Source organism: Poecilia mexicana, unplaced genomic scaffold, assembly GCF_051168715.1.
Source record: "Poecilia mexicana isolate PSO_F unplaced genomic scaffold, ASM5116871v1 scaffold_1, whole genome shotgun sequence".
Taxonomy (NCBI): Eukaryota; Metazoa; Chordata; class Actinopteri; order Cyprinodontiformes; family Poeciliidae; genus Poecilia; species Poecilia mexicana.
In genome coordinates, this window is record NW_028263370.1 from 19,159,423 (window position 1) to 19,178,162 (window position 18,740).

Consider the following 18,740-nt stretch of genomic DNA (forward strand, 5'->3'; position numbering starts at 1 on the left):
ATATAACACTGCCCCTTAAACAAAACCATGTTGTCATATTACATAAAAACCTCATGGATGATCTGTTCATTCATCCACTTCTGTCTTTTAAATAGAAGAAGTGGTGATTATTAAAATCATCAGCTTACTTAGGTCATATTCAACATTCAGTTAACATAAAAAATACTTTTATTTTCATAAATATAACTTCAAGACTAAAACTATATTTTAGATTTGTTCAAGTGGGGTTTGAAGAAGCGGTTGTGAGCAGGTAATATCTTATCTCTAGTACAGGTTTGTTTTCTTTGGAGGCTAAAATGAACAGTCACTCTGTGCAAGACCAACTTTATGTAATTTTTTTTTATCATTTTAGAACTCCACTCTAAAACTTAGCACAGTATTTCATGCTAACTGCTTCAATCAATCAATCAATCAATCAATCAATCAATCAATCAATCAATCAATCAATCAATCAATCAATCAATCAATCAATCAATCAATCAATCAATCAATCAATCAATCAATCAATCAATCAATCAATCAATCAAATTTTATTTGTATAGCACATTTCAGCAGCAAGGCATTTCAAAGTGTTTTACAGAATTAAAATAAAAACAGCATGTGACATTGAATAAACAGTGAGAAAGAGAGACATTTTGAAAACGATTAAAAAAATATTTTAGCTAAGAATTGAGCTTCATAAATGTTTAACTGATATGTTTGCATCAAGTTGATATTTACATGGACGTTGGTGGTTATTTTCACTTCAGCAGTCAAATGAGAATCAGCACAACAGAAATACTGCATACAGGTACACATTATTCATTTTTGAGGAGGCACTAGTGTGACAGACAGAGAAATGCTGAGAAAGGCATAAAAATTCAATTTAAATTGTTAGAATGTGAGAAAAACTGTGGTAACAAAATCCTGCAGTGCTGTTATCTACATTTCGGATCTATTTCTTTCCCCGATGGTGTGCATATCTTCTGCATACAGTAGGAGATGCTAATCAATGCAAAAAATAAATAAATAAAAAAATCCTTGTTTTTCTTTTTCTTTTTTTGATCCTTTTTTTTTTTTTTTTTTTTAATCCATTTTCTTAATTCTTCCAGGTGGAGCAGATACCCATCTCCAGCAGTCAGTGGGTGAGAGGTGTAGTAAAGCTGGATCAGACTGCCAGGCAAAACCTCTAGTTTTACACAGCAGGGTGCGACATAAACCTGCTTTTTTCTCCCAAATGTGACCCATTCCTGACTTTTTCACAGCAGCCTGAACGTTCCGTTTCCCATCATTTTACCCACCAAAACAATCAGACTTGTGTGACTTCTATATGTGGTACTAGACTGGATATTTGCATGATATTTTACACAACTTTTATGTAATTTATGTGAGATATGAATCATGATTCTACACCTTAAGAAGCCAGACGCAATAAATCTGGACGTAAAACTCAAAACTTAAGAAAAAGTGCATGCAACTGAAGCACATCTCTGACTGCACGTCCAAACAGACTTCTCTACAGAAGCTGCAGTCAATGTTCCGCCAAAGACCATCATAATAACGAATCCACAGCGGCGGCCATTAATAATTACAAACGGAGCGCAGCTGTGTGACGTCTACGTTTTTCTCCTGCGCATGCGGCTCACGTTGGGGTCGTAAACGAGTAATATGAACGACCATGCAAATAATAATAATAATAATAATAATAATAAATCAGATTTTAGCTAAAAAGTGAGCGTAATGGGGAAGTGTACACCGTCAAGTGAAACGAGGACCGTGAAGAAACTCTGACAAATGTTTATGGTCCAATAACAACCCCAAATGTGGAGCATGGGATGGAAAAGGAAACAAGCTATGATTTATTTGTTTTTTACACTGGATTAAGTTTACAGCAGGTAATTTATCTGGTCATGTACGCCTGAACTCTTTAGTTTTGCATTAAGTATCTTAAATGAAATGTAATTCTTGCTGGAGACCCTATAGTACAGTAAATAGTGAATAAATAATTTTGCATCTAATGAAATAACTTAATATGTAAACAATGAGGAAATGCAAATCTGTATACATGACACAATAAGACTTTTTAAAGTTTTAAGTCGTTCAATTCCAGAAGCATTTATCTGTAATGAAAACATTTAGATGTTGGTAAGTAATGTTTGGTTATGTACTGTATTTTTTTAAAGAGTTATCTAACTTCTAGTGCAGTGTGTAAAGCAAGCAAGAAAAAAAAAACAGAAAAATTGTTCATGCATACACACAAACACACCGAGAGCAACAAAGGTCAAGTGTCAAAGGTCATATTGTGTCTGGAGAGGGTTTAGTCTTTGCCTGTTTGATCTCAAGCATGAACACATCTTTGTGAACTTCTCCACTCACTTTCTTTGCACGTGCATCCATTCAAACTTAACAAAAACCAAGAGACTTGTTTCCAAGCACACACATTCAGGTTTCTGTTTTTCAAAAGAGCATCACATGAACTTTCTGGTCAAGCAGCTGAAGCCATCTTATTTCAAATCCCACTGATGCGCCTAACCTTATATAACCTAAACAAAGCCTCTTATCTGGGCTTCTTAACCCACAGACAGTGAAGGTTTAGACTTGGGCAACATGGGCAGTTGAGCAGAGAAACACAAGCAGTAGATAAAAATATTTTTAATTACTCACTTCAATGCTGCCAGAAGGAAATCCTGCTGTGATGGTGGTGAGCAATTTGCAGAGAAAATGCCATGACATCATCATCTGGGCTTTCTCTAACTATTTAAAGAGATAGTAATCATTCTGTATGCAAACTTCTGATTTTGAAGAAATCGATAGTTAAATCTCTGACATATTCTCTCATCATTGTTTACAACATACAATTAGTATTATGGTTATACTAATAAAAAATAAATAAAATCACAGGAATAAAGTCAGAATATTACAATAAAGTTATACTAGAATAAAGTTGAAATAAATTGAGAATAGTTATAATATTTCAGCAATAGTTGTAGTATTATGAGAATAATGTTGAATAAATGGAGAATAAATTAATAGTATTTTGAGAATCATGTAATATTATGACTTTATTCTCAGATTTATTGTTTATTGTTCGGAGGGCCTCTAATACTCTGTTGTAATTGTGGCATTTACCAAATAAAATAAATGTGGTAATTTCAAAGGAGCAGACACAAGAGAAGTTTAGTCTGATTTAATTTCAGACAGTGAGAAAAAAAATAAAAAAATAAAATATACACACACACACACACACACGTATAGAACTAAACCTGTGAGGGTGTAAATCCGTTTCCTTTAAAATGTTGATATTTCACAGACTTAAATAAAAGAACAAAATCTTCAAAGTTTCATTTTATTTAGTTTAGGTACATTTCCCCAGTCCAGCCTTTACAGACTCTTTCCATCTCACTTTACTGATCCGTCGTTCAGGCGCCTCATCTCATCCAACGACCCGACAAATGCAGGCCAGCAGGCTTTCACACTTTCCAAAATCCATTAAAAACAACCCAAACATGGACAAATGTAATCCACCACTTCAAATGGTCCATATATTAGCATGAACACATTATTATTGATATAAATAAATAAAACTGTCTTCTTCTTTTCCCCATGTCATCAGCAAAAACTTAACGCTTTTTTGGAACTTCAGCAGGGGCGATTTGCTTTGATCAGACTTTCAGATGAAGTTGTAGTGTTGGAAATAAAAAAATAAATCAAATTGTCAAGCAGGGATCAGGATGTTGTGGCAGGGAGAGCTAAAGCAACAGAATGACAACCATCTACATTTGTTGTAAATGGGACAAACACATGCAGATGCAAAAACAACGTGGACCCAACTCAGAAGAAAGGAGTTTATCCAGTGAGCCTGGTGTCGGATGGAGGGTCGACCATCCACACTGGAACAATCAATGTGATCTCAACACTTTCAACATTAACGGTTCAATCCCTAAATTGTGAAACTCTTCTCCTGCATGGCCAAAGAAGACTGAAACGTTGCAGTTCTTTTGGTATTTAAAATGATGGGTGTCGTAAATTCACATTGTGCCACTGCAGACTAAAAAACTAGCAGAATTCACAAGGTGGTCTTAGTTATTCTCGTCTTGATCAGAAGACGTGGATTCTTTAAAAGCAAACAGAACAGTGTTTGGTTCAGGAACTTAAGTCAGCAGGACAGACAAACCTCTCACCTGTCTGCTGCTATAAATGTAATAAGCGCTGTTATCACTTATGCTGATGTCGCTAAATGTAGTGTTTTTGTTCAGCTCAGCTTATTTTGATAGCAGACGACCTGAAGGCCCTATGAGAAGATTTAGTCAGATAAATCCTGATGTAATTTCATTCCATTCAATCTGGTAGTCACTTTAACTAAATGCAGTCAAATTTACTACATTAGTACTTCCAGCAGAGCAGCTTGGAAAAAGTTGTCAGACTATATCTAATCTTGAATGTGTGTTAAACTCTTGGCAGCAGGTAATATTCCTTCTAATAGGATCTTCTCGTTTTGCACCTTACAGGGAGGCATTGCCAAAGCTTACGTGTGAAGAGTGAAGTGCACAGCTTTGAATTGTTAGCTGAGCGTGTTTCCATAGCAAACCCGTTTAAAATGTCAGATATTCAGGAAAATGTTACATGAAGCTGAGCGGTTTACCTTCATCTAACTTTCAACTGAACCAAACAGATGTTTTAATTCACAACTTCACAACGTGTCAAGTTCGGCTTGCATCCCTCGTGGTTTCGTTGTCGCCACATGAGCAGTGTTAGAGAGAGATGTTTTAAACTTCGGTTTCATCGACGATAACGTAAGGCCAAGCTGAGGAGCGCGGAGCCGGTCGCAGCGGCTGGGACACCAGCAGACCGCGTCCCGGCAGCTGGAGGGGACGGAGGGCAGTGCTTTGTCTCATCTTCATTCTTCCTCCTCCAATCCTCGTGTTTCAGTGCAAAAATCAGAGCTTCTGTAAAATCCCAAGTTTAGAGTTTGTGTTTTCAGGCAAACTCCACAAGCTTCACTTACACCTTTGATTAAGAACTACAAACTACTGATATTTGGTAGCAAAGTCTGTCTTCTCTTCCAGCGGGCTGGCATGACGGCCGTTCTATTAAAACGCAGGAGCAATAGGATGCTGTATTCCGTCCAGGAATTGGAATCTGCTCAAATTAATTTCCTCGGTGTTTCATTATTGTAATGAAACCCGCGGCCCAGTCGCCGTCCCTCGGTGCTGCAGGTAAAGCTACGCGGCCACGTGTCCAATCAGGTATATGTTATCATACAGATGGCCGACGAAGTCCTCGGAGACGTTGTGAGCAGCTCGCCGAGTGTTCCTGATGAACTCCCGCTTTGACATTTTGTTTTTCACGTGCGGGCTGGTGAGGTCGATGGACAGCAGGATCAGACTGTAGCACAGCACGTACACAGCATCTGCAGGGAGCAAACAGACAGCGATCATCTCCAGGAATAAAGAAGCTTGTTGTACACGCAGGCACTGTCTGGGCACACAGGGAGTCTTTGTGCAGCACTCGCAGGGATGTCAGTGCAAAGACACAAAGCAAGAAATAATAAAATCAAGAAATAGCAACAATATTAAATATGTCTCGCAGAGAAATGGGAAAACCATTTAGTAAATATGTGTAAAAAGCTTCTGAGCTTTAGTTTAACTGTTGTAGCCAAGTTTCCATTGACATTAAAATTGGGCAAAGTGGAATTATGAAAATAAATTCCTTGAATGGAAACACGGCAATTAAAAAAAACTCTGATTTTTCACTAAAAAAGTTTTTTTGAGAGGGTGAAGTGGTTTTCCAGCTGCATCGAAATAATGATCCACAACTGGATGTTACTACTGGCGGAAACGACGAAGAAGATGACAGGAATGGTAGCAGGATAATGTTTTTTAATGACTTATCACATGAACAAACTTATTGTGTTCCTTATTTAATGGAAACACCACAATAGCAAAATTGTTTTTATTTTTATCTTAGCAGAATACCAACAAAGTTTGCACACATTTGTAATGGAAACGCGACTATTGATAAATGTAGAAATAACAAATTTTTCTGAAAGACAAATTGTCCCAGAAGTTATCGATACGAGTGATAATATTGTTATTTTGAAACCATTTTCAGTAACATCGTGGCAATGGCATAATAATGCTAGTACAAAATCTCAAAGTTTAATTTCTAACAAACATTTATTACTGAATTTGGAAGATGTGGCAAATATTCAAAATAAATAAAGAAAACAATTCAAACAACAACTAAAATTGATGCTGAAATCTGGTAACAAAAAACCGGGCTAGTTGAGACCAAATCACCAGACTGAAGCCTTTTGTCATCCCGTCCTCAACAGAAAGAGAGGAAAGTAAAAAACAATCATCCAGTGAAAATTATTGATATTGTTTTAATGCATCATGCAGTTAATTGACTTATTAATTAATCACATGAGAGAGTGGTATTTGATGATTCCTCTCTACACAACCCGTCTAGATAGTAGTGAAGACTCTTTTTCAGTTTTCTGGCAGAGCCGACATTTTAAATGTCCGCCTGTTTTTAAGAGCTGATGAGGTCAGTCAGTCTGACAGCTTTCCAAGAACCTCTAGATGAGAAACAGGCCCACAGAACCACAGATCATCCACTATGCTTAATAGTGGGCATTAACTGCTTTTCCACACACAGACCAAACTCACCTGGAGTTTTACAGGAAAGCTTAATCTCACCCAAACATTCAGCTTCCAGCACAGTTTAACCAACTTTACATGCTTATATCAGCGATAATAGGAAAGAAAAGGTTTTCTGTTTTGTACCATCGCTCTCAAATAACAGGTTAGATAGAATCTAAAATAATTTTTTAGACTTGGAGACTCCAAGAAGCTCCTCTTTGCCACCGTTCTCCAACACTAAGTTCAGGTGGTTTTATAAACTCCTGTCCTCCTGCTCACAGCGTATGGTGGCCAGAAGAAGGTTCCTGTCCAACCTAGAAAGAACGTGTCTCTGTGTCACATCACATTTATGCCCCGGGGGAACAGAACGTAATGGTTTAATGATCATTCCAAGAAACTCTGGTCAACTTGGAAAGGAAAAGCGTAAATTAAAAAAAGCTTCAATGACTGTCTGTGTTTGACTCAAAATTCTTCCCGCACTACATAAATGTACCTGAATCCTAAATGGTTTTAGATTTTTATTTTTTGTGCAAGTCGGTACTAAAATAAAAAGATTATTTTTATTTCAAGGCTTTTCGCACATCTTTACCAGGGCAGCAAACCAATGCTCGTCTTTATGTGCAATTAAATAACAAAAATGCCGACTGGCCCTCTTTTCATTCGTTCCTAGCCTAGCTTGATCCTGCTGTCTCGATTACTCATACAAGTACGTCCAAAGAGTTAAGGAGAACCAAATGAGGGATTGGGTTCTTTATGGTCCGATGGCTTTAGTAAAGTGGGTCGAGTCATGGCTCATTGACTAGACTGAAGCCAGGGATTACTTGAAGGTAAACCCTCATTTTCAGACTGGGCAGTCTGTGCAGAAACATTGAAGGCAATGGTAGTTAGTCTGTCCCAAAGTGTACAAGTCAGACTATTTCTTCTTTAATCTTTATACCCCATCACTGAAAATGGAATATTTAAAATTTATCATGAAGGACAGAGATCCATTTTCCAAATGAAAGCAAAGATTTCTGGGAACAAAGTCAACCCTCAGGTGAAAACGAAGAAAAACTACATACATGGTTGTGCAATGGAAGAAACACAAACTTTATACTACATTACTGATGCAGGAAATATTGTGGATAAAAACACAAAATCACATGAGGAACGTCTAATTTCTCTACTGAAGTGTCTGTCAGAAGTAAAAGCCAAATTTGATGTATACAACATTTTTAAAACGACTGAAATTTACTTGATTGCGTTATAAAGTGGCACAATCAAGTAACTGGAGAATACATAATACCGTCGCCGCCTTTAAGCTTGACTGCAGCTGAATGTGGCTCTGGGGCTTTCAGTGGTTCGTATGACTAGAAAAGCCCATGTTTGTATAATTTTGTAGCACTTTGTAGAAGTGCTGTTTGCTTCCACTAAAGCTGCAAGTCTTTGTAAGGCCTGCAGTTTTATTTGAAGCAAACAACATTTCGACAAAAGCATTGACTGAGAGGACCTCAGTTCAAATGAACATCGTTTTATGGAGTCCTTTGTGTTGGTCCATCACATACAAGCCCAATAAAATAAAATACATTGATGTTTGTGGTTGCAATATAATAAAACGCAACAAATCTCAGTGGTGTAAATACTCTATCGAAGTGCTGCAGTCATGACAGCATTGAAGAGTTTTGTTTGTAAACTGATATCTGACGCTGCTGAGGCCACAGCTTCCAAAAGGAAACAGATCCACCGTTATTGTTGACAGAAAAAAAGCTCCTGTCTTTACTCTTACTGCTCCTTCTGCAGTTGGTTTGTAACTAAATATATGAAAAGCTGGTTAAAGCTTTAGGAAGCTGTTGTTTAATAATAACAGTTAGACATATATTTAGATTTCCAACAATTTAACAAAAAAAAAAGAAGCATTTCCTAAACATAATTAGTGTAGCACAAATGTGTGTATGTTCCTACCAGGGCTAAGGCCAAGGTCACGGACGAGGCCGGGGTTACAGGCGCAAAACCTGTGGCTGAACTTGGTGATGAGCGTTTCCAGATACTCTCCTCTCTCCTCGGGCGCGTGGATGTGCCGGAAAAAATCCCTCAGCGCATTAGGGAGGAACTGGTTGCTGAAGTTATGAAGGGTCACCAACTCGTCCAAGACATCCCGCCTGCACAGACAGAGGAATATTCCCGTGAAAATTGACTAATATTAATACTGACAAATACTGACTAATGCTTTCTGACAGTCGTGTCACATGAGTTGTACAAAAAGATTTTTCCAACAGAGTGAAGAAGTGCCACTAAATTTAGCAACTGTTTATTTAATATTTCTGGTTTTGTCTATGTATCAAAGTCTAACAAATCAACTACATCACTGTAGCTGTAATAATTAGTTTACATACAAACAATTAGACTTTGAACATTTAGTCTTAATTTTCTTGTGTAAATACTGTAAAAGTATGGTATTTATACTCAACTTGATGTTACTGTGAGAATCTTATAGGAGCTTATGCAGAATTTTTGCCAATGAACCTGAATTATGTGAACATACAGAATATGTGTTTTTTTTGTGCGTGTGTGTGTGTGTGTGTGTGTGTGTGTATGTGTGTGTGTGTGTGTGTGTGTGTGTGTGTGTGTGTGTGTGTGCATGTGTGCGTGCGCCAACCTCTCATCCAGGTAAATCCGCAGCATCTTCCAATTGAGCCGTCTGGTGTAGAAAATGAACTTGGCCAGTTCTTTGGGATGATCCACTAGTATTCCTTTAGACATGAAGTAGCTGATGCCCTACATGAACACAAAGAGGACAAAATGAAGAAAATACAGGTAGATGAAGGCACAGCATATGCTCAACCTGAGGTGTGTATGACTGACCTCCTGTGGGTTGGCATTGAACGTCAAGCTGCCCTCGTCTAGTTGAAGGTAGAGTCTTCGGTATGAGAAGCCAGCAGGTAGTCTCTTATTGTAGATAGAGCAGTGTCCCCATGTGGACTTGCACAGCCTGATGGGATATTAAACAGCAGATTTAGAAAATACGAACTACAATGTTACAAAGTATTTTAATTAAGTAGAAAAGAAAGAGAAGCGGCGTACCCCTGCCACAGATATTCATCATGTCCCAGGTCTTGCCAGACGCAGCCAGCCAGGCACAGATCAGTAGCATTCAGGTAGGAGAGGATGGTGATGCCTAGTTCAGGTGGAAGCATCTCCAGATCTATAAACCCATGCTGCTCTTTACCTACAACCCCCCCCCACCCCAGAAAACAGAGGGGAAAATAGAAAACATGTGTTTAGATCTAGGAAACTTTTCCCTGCTGCCAGTGTGTAGAAAATTCAAACTACCGTATTACCTGGGTTTTATTTCAATATGCTGAACACGGCTGCTCTTATAATACCTATAAATGCAGAAGCTTTTCTCTGTAATAGATTTTTAAACAGCAGAGAGCCCTTTGGGGAAATGTGGGCTTGGAACAAACACTTAGGAGGGTTTGATGGGGTTTTTAAGAGCCGTTTGTTTCACTGTGGAGCAGCAGGATAACTGTATGGATTCTTTTTATTGCTCTGTGTATATATGGGATTTTGTCAAAAGAAGGAGGAATGCAAACAGAATCATCTCATTATTGTTTGCTTCTTTATTAATCCCAGCTCCTGTGAAGGGATGCCTGTACCAGCGAGAAACAATGTTAGCACTCCCCCTAGTGGCCACTGTGCCAAAAAACACTAGTGAAAGGTGTCAAATCCGGCCCAAAAGAAAATGTTCTGGCTCTCTAGACTGTAGAAACAGAACCTTCAAGATTACAGATGTGTGCTTAAATATTATTTTATCAATCAGATCAGCAATTGTATCTGTAAAATATCAAATTAAATCAAAGTGGAAATATGTTTCATATTTATTTTCAAGTTCTCATCGCATCCAAAGACAGCTTTTTGTTCAAACTTCAGTGGTTTGTTTAAACACATGTTTGATCTTAATGTGGCCCAAAATGAAAATGAGTATAACTCCATGTCACAATTATTTGATGATCTAATCAGGATTAATCTGATTGGTCAGGACTGGGAATGTGAGCAGGATGTGATGATATGTTAAACTTTAAAGTCTTTTTCTTTATTTTCCACATTTAACATAGTCATGCTTTCGTTATGTTTTATTAATCCAAAAGACATAAAAATGACATCCTATGACTGTTTAACGTTCTTAGCATCAGTAATTGCTCATTTTGAGCTTTAGTGCTACAAACCCACATCACAGGCTTATTGTGGCTGGATTCTTTGACATGTTCCCTTTTTGGAAGTCTCCATAATATTTTCCCTCTACCCATCCCTTGTTTAATTCCTTTTCAAACAAGATCAAACAAAAAACACTAAAGAACTGCGAGTTCGCTGTATGACAGTGAAAACTTCCCAATGAGTTGATTTTTGTATTTTATTAGAATACATGATCGAGTCTGACATTACAAACAAAAGGTTTAAACATTATTTAGTAGAGTGTTTAAGAGAGACTCAGAGTAGGTAGAGCTTTCTACTTGACATTTATTCATACCTCTGCGTGTCTTCAGCAGATGATAGATGTCAGGGCTGTAACAGTGCTGTGGTGCTCTTCTCTGGGAACCACCTCCATCTCTCCCTAAAAAGGAAATGAATAGATAAATAATGAAATGCCAAATCTAAATACTAAACGGCCTTTTTTACCCAAACTCTATAGCTATTAGTTTAATTCTATCTGGTTAAACTTTAAACTCACATGGAAAGTTGAAGAGATTGTTCATTTGTCTGCAAGTGACCAAACTGTGCACAAGCAGCGACAAGAGCAGCAAACAGTCCAATTCAATCTCACTAAACAACTGAGGCCAAGATAGAAGACAAAGATTGATTGTTCTCCATTGGCTTTCTTCAACTGAACGGTTTCAAACAAAATCAGAGCTCTGCCGTAAGAAATTAAATGGTTTTGATTCAATTTCATCTGTTTTGTTTCGAATACATTGTGTCTTTATATGAATATTTTCCCCACAGGTTGTACGTTAAATACCTGTGGTATAAGGAAAATGGTAGAAATACCTTGGTCTCGTCTGCCTCCTCCGCTCTCAGTCAGTTGGTCGGCCAGCTCTTCCTGAAGCTGCTGCTGTTGTCTGGGAGGAAGCCTCCACAGTGCCTGACCCATCTGCAAACAGCACAGATACACGTTAAGGTAAACAAAACAAACGTAACCGAGGGGATCACTCCAGACAACTGGTGGTAACTAATGAAAAAACTGAACATTACTGCCTTCTTCTTTGTCCCTCTGCAGTAGTTTACCACACATCACCAGCATTGTAAATTATCAGAGCGTTTAGATAAACTGGACTTATGTTACATTTTATTTGATCTTCCTTCAGATTTTGTTATGATAGTTCAGTTGTTTTTTTTATTGTGCAAAGTGTTAATATGTATATTCACCAGAAAGTTCAGATTAGCTACATTTAGATAAGGCAAGTGCCATATCATCAGCACATGCCACTGAGACCAGCTAAAATCAATCTATCAAGCTAAAAACTGCAAAAGAGGGACAGACGTGTCTTGATATTTCAGCATCAGTTACCTCAAAATAAAAACATGCAGCAATGCTTTGATTTACGTCAAAATAACTTCATGAGATAAAAATTGCTGCAAAGAGTATTGACTGTTACAGCTCTGCACATCATCAGGGTCTTCAAACTGTGAGGCTTCATGAACAAAGATGGAGATTCTATGGGACAGACAGTAGAAGAGGGTTACACAGTTCCTTTCTCTAAAGAATCATCCTTCCTTTGTTTGAGACATCTGGAAAAGGATTTCAGAAAGTGACTAGCACCCTTGTGCTTCCTTGTCTCGTCAGTGAAAAGTCAGATTAAAACCATCCAGACCAACTTCTTTCAACAATTTATTCAATATCTGATAATAATCTATGTATTTCCAAGCATGCAGGAGTTTGTTCCATGTGGCAAAAGCACTATCAAAACTGCTCAAAGACCATGATTTTAAATTTTGGAACAATTATCAGATCTTAACCCAATTAATAACATGTGAAAAGGTTTAAAAAGTAGTTCATATTACATTAAGCAATTATATTATTATGTTCAAACTTAAAGCAAAGTGCTTAGTTTACGAAGCATGGGAACATTTGCTATAAAATGTTATGAAGAAAAATCAACACTGGTAAAATTTTACTCTAAACATCTCCCTAACTATTAAATTGCGGTTTAGTATACCAGATGTACTACACAGTTAAGCTGACTTTATTTATACTGCCACCAGATTTAAAACCGTTTTAAAAAGCGGTGTCATTTTTAATGGCATGTCCAAATGCATGTATAATCTCATCATTAATCAGTCAAATCCTTTATTGTTGTTACAGTAATCAGATATTTTTCATTTTTGTTCACAGGCTTTTTCACGAGTCTCTTGGTTCACTCCAAATATTCTCAGTCGGCTTCTGCCCTCCATTAAAGATATTACGTACAAACAGAAGAAACATGATCAACATCTAATTTTGCAAGGAGTAAGAGGAATTGAGAAAAAAGAAAAAGAAAAACTAGCTCCAAAGGGAAATTAAACAAATAAATAAAATTGGGCTAACCTGTATACTGTGTTGAAACACTCTAAAAAATGTTCAAGCCACAAATTATCATGAGGCACTGCCATAGCTTTGGGTCATATTTGAGTAAGAATACTCCTCATGATTGTTCACTGGTTAAACAAGTTTGACAGTATTTGGGTCACTCGTGAAGAAAGCAGCACAGCGACAAAAAGCAGCCTCAGAACACGTAGACGTTTTTACTTTACAACCACGTACTAATATTTTATTAATATGAATAAATTTTGCGGGTTTCGTTTGCGACATCGGCAGAGTTGGTTGTCAACCCCTTCAATTTAGAATTAATTCCTTAATTATGTCAACAAAGGAGAGAGTAGTCCTGCTTTTTCTTTTCCTGTACTCGGCACTTAATGAATAATATTCGTTGACAACGCGATCTATTTAAGTGTGGCAGCAAACGACGATGAGATGGCAGCTTTCTTAACACGCTGCCCTGTCCCGTTTTCCTTCTCGGTATCAGCTGTGTTGCATAAACAAATCCGCTGCACTGTTGTAAACATCAACGGTGGAACTTTCAGCAAGCAAGTTAGTATGACCTGTAGCCCCGCCTTCCCTTCACTGTCATTGGCCAAATATGTGACGGCAGTTGCTAAACAGGAATCTGATAGGTAGGTTTCGCTTTCCCTCAAAAGCTAACAGAAATCCCCATGCTAGCTTGCAAAGCTAGTTTAACTTGACAACAGAGAGCCATAATTTCTACTTTTTTCAGCAGTAGATTGTTACCGGACTCGTGTATTGTTTGTTATACTAAATTACTGTTACCTTACTTTATTATTTTGAGACAACCTCGTAAAAAAACTCCTGTTACCTACCTGAGTTTAGGGATTCCTTTGACAACCTGACCTGCACACTAGGACAAGTGAAAATGCTGATTTCATCCACTCAAATGGAGCCCGTAGTCATCTCCCGAACAAATCCCACCACACACAGATAATCCGCTCTGAATCAGAAACCTCCTTACATAGCGGGGTTCTTTGCTATTATCACAAAGCTATCATCTGTTTTCAGCCTCCTCCTCCTCCTCATACTGTCACTGCTGCCCCGCCCCTTCCTCCGCTGTCATCACAGAAGCAACGTTATCCGCAATGTTCGAAATAAATAATGTCTCTTATTTTTCTGGTTAAAAGCACAATATAAAGAGGGGGTATCAACACTACAACCGGGCATAAATAATTTTTTCTATATGTGTTTTAAAAAAAACTCAGAAAGCAAGTCCGTGAAAGCTGCGTCATCGGTATCAAAACGTCGATTTACGTAGGGTGTACGTAAGCGTGGAGCAGCCAATCCCGCGTCGTGCCGTTGAACACCCGGCAGAAACAAAAGTACAAGAGGCAGAAATTTGTACTAGCTAGTAAAGTCGACATTTTACTAAGCGCACCAGCTAACTTGTTAATTATTGTCCGTTACAGTTCGGGGTACGGTAAGTGGTTATTAATTTCTATGCAAAATCACGATGCTTTTTTTTCTTTTATTGACGACGGCCAAGATTGATCAGTTAGTTCAATAATTGTTCAAAGCCTGTTCATCTGGATTTGACACTGCACACATTTCATCTGCTTTAGCTCCCGATGTAAACTCCTTACATTCTAGAAAATACAGTTATTTGTGCTTGGTGGAACCTTAATTTGATTTGTTAACGCCGAAAAGGGGCAATTTTAAGACTCTTAAATAGGATATGCTGGTGTTGTCTAACGTTGTCAGTCATAAATATTTCCCAAAACACTAAAAGTTGTAGCTAACTGCTGCACTTAGAGCATATATAGTGCCTGCTGTGTTGTTGATGCTATACATGAAAAAACTGTCTGTTTCCCGTAGGCTACAATGCTTTCTGCAGGAAATGTTCAGAGTTGCCTCAGGAAATTGGAAGCACTGCTGCGAGTGATTAAGTACCCATCAGATGTTGATTACAGTGGGTAAGCCTACCCAAGTTTCCCATTGCAAAAATTATTGTAAGCCATGCAATATTTTTTCATTGAAACCTGAGTGTTCTTGCTCAAAATTATTATGCCTGGAAAAAAAAACTTTAACGATAATTTTTGCAATTACAGTTTTTGTTATTGTCAAAATCATGCCAAAACATCAAACATTGAGTTTTCTACAGTGCATTAAGTCGATGTGTAAATGTAATCAGCTGCCATAACAGTTACATTTGTCCTTGTGTTGATGGTGTTTGTTTCTGCATCAGGCTTTCCAAAGGAGACCCCTCCTCTTTTCTGCCCATAGTGAGCTTCACCCTCACCACGTTCTCTCCACCTTTTGCTGAGCAGCTTGTGGCAGCTGGACTGGAACTGTCCGGCAAAACCGACCTCAGATTCACTGACACGCTTTATAAGGTAACACGGACCCATGTAGGGAGCAGAAAGAGAAAGCTGTTACATAACCATCAGATTAAGATCTGCTGACTGAAGCAAACACAAGCTTCTGCCTGCATTGGACAGTTTTTGTCTCACAGATATTTTTTGTCTTGATAAAAGTTTGACACAAATTTATAGTGTCATTTTATTTAGTTCTACAAATTTATAGAGTCAAACACTTGTTTGCATGCTTTCCCTCCAGGTTCTTAGAGATATCTTCCACTATAAGCCCATACTGACCAAGGAGCAGTTCCTCCAGTGGGGGTTTTCTCAGAGGAAAATCTCTTTCATCTGTGACATCATTAATCTGGTTCTGCAGAGACACAAGCAGCTCCACAAGGTAACACACATTTAGAAGGAACAAATGAGAAACTGATCACTTGGGGACAGATTTATATCCAGTCATTTAATAACTTAAAATTTTACAGTAACTCAGATTAAACTGATTCAGTACAGACATGACAGTTTTTCACAAAAACAAACAAAAAAAACAACAACATTTGTGCACTGGGTCATATTATGTAATTAAGATCAGCAGAACTAGCTGTGTTTTTGTTGATCATGTAATTGCAAAATTTGACATTTTGTAAATAAAATTGCTAAATGTGGCAATTAAAAAAATAAGTTTTTGCGGTAGGATCATTTTTTTCTTTTTTTTTTTTTTTTTTGGCCGTATCCGAATTGGTTTATTTTGAAGAATTGCGATGGGAAAAAAAGATGACTGGAAGTAGTTGGAGGATGATAGTACAGCCTGTTTTTAATGACTTAAAGTGAACAAACTTATTAACCTGGGATTTTATTTCTTTTTCAGTGGAAACACTGCAATTGTTTTTGACATTAGGATAATATTGACAGACACATTTGTAACTGAAATGCAGCTACAATGTAGCATTTAGAAAAAAGACAGATTAAATGATAAAGTTAAAATGCTACATTAGTCAGCTGCTCAACAAAAATATACACCTAATGCTTCCAAAAATTTTAACCATGAGGAAATAAATGTATGAAAACTATACAGACAGTTCCATATTATTATTTGAACAGTGTTTTTTTTTTTGTAGCCCAAAGTAAGGTATCCTACTAAACACAATATCAGAAAGAAAAGTCATCTGACACTCACTGATGCAGACACTGTAAGTCTAATGCTGAGATTTATTCCACCAGGACTTGATATGTTTTTATTTTTAACAAAGTTCCATTTTGTTTTAGGCGTCCAAAAATCCCTTTGTGGAAGATCACAGAAGAAATCCTTTCTATTTCGCTTATCCAGCCAAAAGAGACACTTTTTCTGCTGATAATGAAGGCTCTGCTTATCGCTCTGAAATATCCCCCTCTGGTGCATCTGAAATCCCAGCTCCAGATGAAGAGGAGTCAAAGGAGAGCTTTTTAAATGCAAGTGTAATGAAAAAGTAGATTAGATGATAGTTTGTTCATATTTATTGAATAATTTAATGCTGAGCACACTTTTTTTTTATTAGTAATTTCTTTCTGTCTTTCAGTCATCGAAGGTAGAGGGAAGACTCTCGGCCCTGGAGAATAATATCGACACTCTTATGTCTGCGTTCAACAAGTTGAATATTCTGGAAAAACGACTTGAGGAACTTGAGCTCAAAAATGAAAATAAGGTTTATAAAATATTCAACTTTTTGAAATCTTAACTTTAAAATCTAATAACAGCATTTCCTCACCATCAATGGTTAAAACGTGTGATACTCTTTCATTTTCAGAATGATGAGGAAGTTGTTATGGTACCCAAAGAAAGTTGGGAAAACCTGATGAGCAGAGTGGTGTTACTGGAAGCTAAACTGGAGCTAAGGGATACTCAGGTTGGGCATCAAACTGGAACAATTTAATTCACTGATGTTTAGTCTGTCAGTAAAAGAGGCAAAATGTAAGGTTGATTAGAAATATCCAAAACCATGTATTTTCACTGCATATGAATGCTTTTTTTTCTCTCTTTTCGTAGCTTAATGCTTCATCACCAGCAGAGCCACTCACCTCCTCCCTTTCAGCTGTCGATTCCTCACAGGTGAGAACAATTTCTTACTCCTCAGTATCTATCAGGCAGTCATACTCGAATCAGCATGCTTCACACAGACAGGTGTGTATGTTTAGCAAGACAATTTGCAATTAGTCCATTGGAGGTCGGGCGCCCACACCAAGGAGGGGACCTCTTGAAATAAATAACATGTATATAGTTAAGCCCAAAATTACCCATACACCTGGCAGATTTTGATTTAAAGTTATATTTTTTTCATTCAACCAAGAAAATTGTTTCTGATAGGAAATGAGACAGGCATCTCTAAAGTATCACATTTTTTTTAAGCTTTTAAAAAATATTGGTTTTATTTCCAATTTTAATAAAAATTGGATAGATAAAATGCATAGTCTTCTCTGAAATCAGTAGACAAAACTTTATGGATGTTAGAGCAATCTTTGTCGTCTTTTCATGTCACCTTTATCGTGCATCAGGGCAGATGTATGTGTATTTTTCCAAATTGCCACCAGGGGCGCTATTGGCACGATTTTATTTTTCTCATTTTGAGCCGTTACATTTTTATAAGACAGCTAATAACTTTTTTTTATATTGCATTTTGTGAGTATCATTAGTAGAAATTACACACTGACTTTATTTTGAGAAAAAAACCTGGTGCTGTTTTTCTTGTTTGTCCTTTTTTATCCAGAAGGATCTAAAGGAAAGTCTGCAGAGGATTACTAACATGTAAGTGTTCATTAGATGCCATTGAGTTCCCCATTCTGTTCAATTAGACATTAAAGCAGTAGAAAGCATGTTTTATTTCTGTTTAATGTTATGTACAGGAGTTTAACATACCAAAGTTACTCTCTGTTTTGGATTATCTAATAGATCAGTTGTATTTAAACACTCAGACCTTTTTTCTTTTATAGCCCTATTTTTCAATATTAGGGCTGTTAGGCTGGTGTTTTATTTTACCTTTTTTGTACTTTTTTTTTAGGATGAAGGAAACTTCTAGTCTGCTGAAGAACAAGGAGTCCTGCAGCATCCTGCATCTAAATTCTGACAGTGGAGTCACATCTTAGCTCTTAGTGTTATAGTAAATGGACACTTTTCTGTCTTTAAGTTTATTGATTATATATAAATGTATCCCCAATGATCACTTTTATCAATGCATTAAATTTACTACCAGATAACCTTTTGACATTAAA

At 37.3% G+C, this 18,740-nt stretch overlaps 2 protein-coding genes across 6 annotated transcripts; one reads left to right on the forward strand and one right to left on the reverse strand.

The window, feature by feature from the left end:
- Positions 1-3,311: 3,311 nt before the first annotated feature.
- fbxo8 (F-box protein 8) lies at positions 3,312-17,638 on the reverse strand. 4 transcript variants are annotated; one of them, XM_088006099.1, is made up of 10 exons: positions 17,553-17,638; positions 15,795-15,867; positions 15,440-15,524; positions 11,646-11,748; positions 11,131-11,214; positions 9,684-9,828; positions 9,465-9,591; positions 9,259-9,377; positions 8,565-8,761; positions 3,312-5,389 (listed from the first exon to the last, which is right to left on the reverse strand). In XM_088006099.1, exons 4-10 carry the CDS (start codon positions 11,746-11,748, stop codon positions 5,202-5,204), a joined length of 963 nt encoding a protein of 320 aa, XP_087862225.1. In that variant the 5' UTR covers positions 15,440-15,524; positions 15,795-15,867; positions 17,553-17,638; the 3' UTR covers positions 3,312-5,201. The 4 variants fall into 4 exon arrangements, with proteins under 4 accessions (XP_087862225.1, XP_087862220.1, XP_087862227.1 ...); XM_088006094.1 differs by lacking the exon at positions 15,440-15,524; XM_088006101.1 differs by lacking the exons at positions 15,440-15,524; positions 15,795-15,867; positions 17,553-17,638 and adding an exon at positions 15,348-15,401.
- Positions 14,467-18,740, forward strand: cep44 (centrosomal protein 44). 2 transcript variants are annotated; one of them, XM_015000274.2, is made up of 11 exons: positions 14,467-14,620; positions 15,016-15,113; positions 15,386-15,533; positions 15,757-15,894; positions 16,616-16,687; positions 16,764-16,946; positions 17,054-17,179; positions 17,282-17,380; positions 17,521-17,583; positions 18,242-18,276; positions 18,530-18,740. In XM_015000274.2, the coding sequence occupies exons 2-11, from the start codon at positions 15,022-15,024 to the stop codon at positions 18,612-18,614; spliced, it is 1,041 nt and encodes a 346-aa protein (XP_014855760.1). In that variant the 5' UTR covers positions 14,467-14,620; positions 15,016-15,021; the 3' UTR covers positions 18,615-18,740. The 2 variants fall into 2 exon arrangements, with proteins under 2 accessions (XP_014855760.1, XP_014855759.1); XM_015000273.2 differs by having other exon boundaries at positions 14,468-14,620; positions 18,239-18,276.